At 49.8% G+C, this 1,747-nt stretch overlaps 1 protein-coding gene across 1 annotated transcript; it reads right to left on the bottom strand.

The window, feature by feature from the left end:
• Nucleotides 1–499: 499 nt before the first annotated feature.
• On the bottom strand, nucleotides 500–1,501 carry VDBG_07314 (retinol dehydrogenase; the record flags this gene model as incomplete). Its single annotated transcript, XM_003002697.1, has 1 exon — nucleotides 500–1,501. The coding sequence occupies one exon, from the start codon at nucleotides 1,499–1,501 to the stop codon at nucleotides 500–502; it is 1,002 nt and encodes a 333-aa protein (XP_003002743.1).
• Nucleotides 1,502–1,747: the final 246 nt, after the last annotated feature.

The following is a 1,747-nucleotide window of genomic DNA, read 5'->3' as shown; positions in this document are numbered from 1 at the left end:
CATAATGCCGATGCACGAAGAGATTCCCATCACAGCGATGACATGACCCTTGAGCTTGCCTTTCGCCCCCTGTCCTCGAGGCTCTGGGAGGCTGTTGGGCCTGCATCGCCAGGTCATTAAGGCTAGCAGCCTAGGCACCCATTGCTCGGAGGTTACAGACCTGAAGATCCGTGGCAATTTGAAAAGAGAAGGAAATTTCAGTTCAACTGCAGATCTGGGACGTCTTCTTATTGCTAAACTTTATTTGGGAATATTGTTCAAGAAACTAATTCGAAAAAACATTGTTCAGCATCGAACCCATCTCCAGTGACATGGTTGAAAAAGCTGTGAATCTAATTAATGAATACCGAACACGTAGCTTTTACCACCGAGAACGAAAAAAACGACGAGGAATCATATAATGGTCTATTTAATGGATGCGGATTTTTGATAGTTCCCGAATTGCCTAAAATCCCGATTTGACTGCCATGACATACCAATACCAACGCAATCTCTGTCATTAGTCCTCCTCCGGTAGTCCGACTAGCCTGAGAGAGTCCCTCCATAGTCTCGAAGCTTTCTCAAGATCGAATGCCCACGGAGCATACCCCCTAGAGGTCAGCCTGTCCTCTCCTTCGAGGTGCGGCTCTGCGACGTCGCAGTCAACGAGATACTTACCACGCTGATGCTGCAGGTTCTTCCCGACAGCGGCGAGAAGCGTGGTAGCAGCACCTTGTTCGACGCTCTTCATTGTAGGGTAGATGTAATCCATACCCTTGAAGGCATCCGGAGGCATGTGACGAGTGAGGCCGGTGACTATGATACCAGGATGAAGACTGGTCCCGTGTAAATGACGTGAGCCGAAGCGGCGCTCGATTTCGTTGGCCAAGTATATATCAGCCGTCTTTGATTGGCCATATGCTGTATTAGCATCGTACGTGGTCTTCTCGAAATTGTAGTCACTAGTGTCGCTTATGCCGTAGAAAAGGTGGGCGGTGGATGCGAGGCTGACGACGCGAGATGGAAGTTCCGAGGAAGCGTTCGCTAGAAGACCCGGCTCGAGGACCTTGAAAAACAGGAAGTGCGAAAGATAGTTGGTCCCAAAGTGAAGTTCGTGGCCGTCTGCACTACGGCGAAGCTCGGGGATCCCCATAATACCGGCGTTATTGATAAGAAGGTGGATTCGTGTAGAGGTCTTATCCAGAATGACCTTGCCAGCCGCACGGACAGAATCCAGAGAGTTTTGATCCATCTTAATGATCTCCATGCAGGTAGGATCGAAAAAATCAGCCAACGCAGCTTTGGCCTTGGGGATGTCTCGCGCCGTGAGGAATAGGTTAGCACCGGTGAGGGCAAGAGCCCGGGCCGTCTCGATACCTATGCCAGAGGACGCTCCAGTGATAACAATATTCTGACCGACAAGTTTCCCTTCAGCTTCTTCATCCTTGACTATCTGGACGGCCGTCGGACGAGCATCCCCGGGTCCCTGCGGTGTCTTGTGGGCTTTAGCGTAGCGAGACATTGATGAGTTGGTTGGCTCGGATTGGAAATTCCGGATTGAACAATGTGCGTGAGACTTGGGGGGCTTAAATCTAATATATGGAGTGTGATTGTCGGATAATTTGTCTTGAAGGTCGTATGGAGTTGGAAGCAGAACCGCCAGTTTAAGTATCCTGCCATGAGACTGGTGAAGTTGAGGGTTCTGAAATCTGTTGAGAATGACCAAGGACAGATTTCAAAGCAACAAAGCCACTTTCCGAGATCCCGA

This window comes from Verticillium alfalfae, genomic scaffold, assembly GCF_000150825.1.
Source record: "Verticillium alfalfae VaMs.102 supercont1.9 genomic scaffold, whole genome shotgun sequence".
Taxonomy (NCBI): Eukaryota; Fungi; Ascomycota; class Sordariomycetes; order Glomerellales; family Plectosphaerellaceae; genus Verticillium; species Verticillium alfalfae.
The sequence above is the reverse complement of the archived record's forward strand: the minus strand, read 5'-3'. Positions and strand labels throughout refer to the sequence as shown.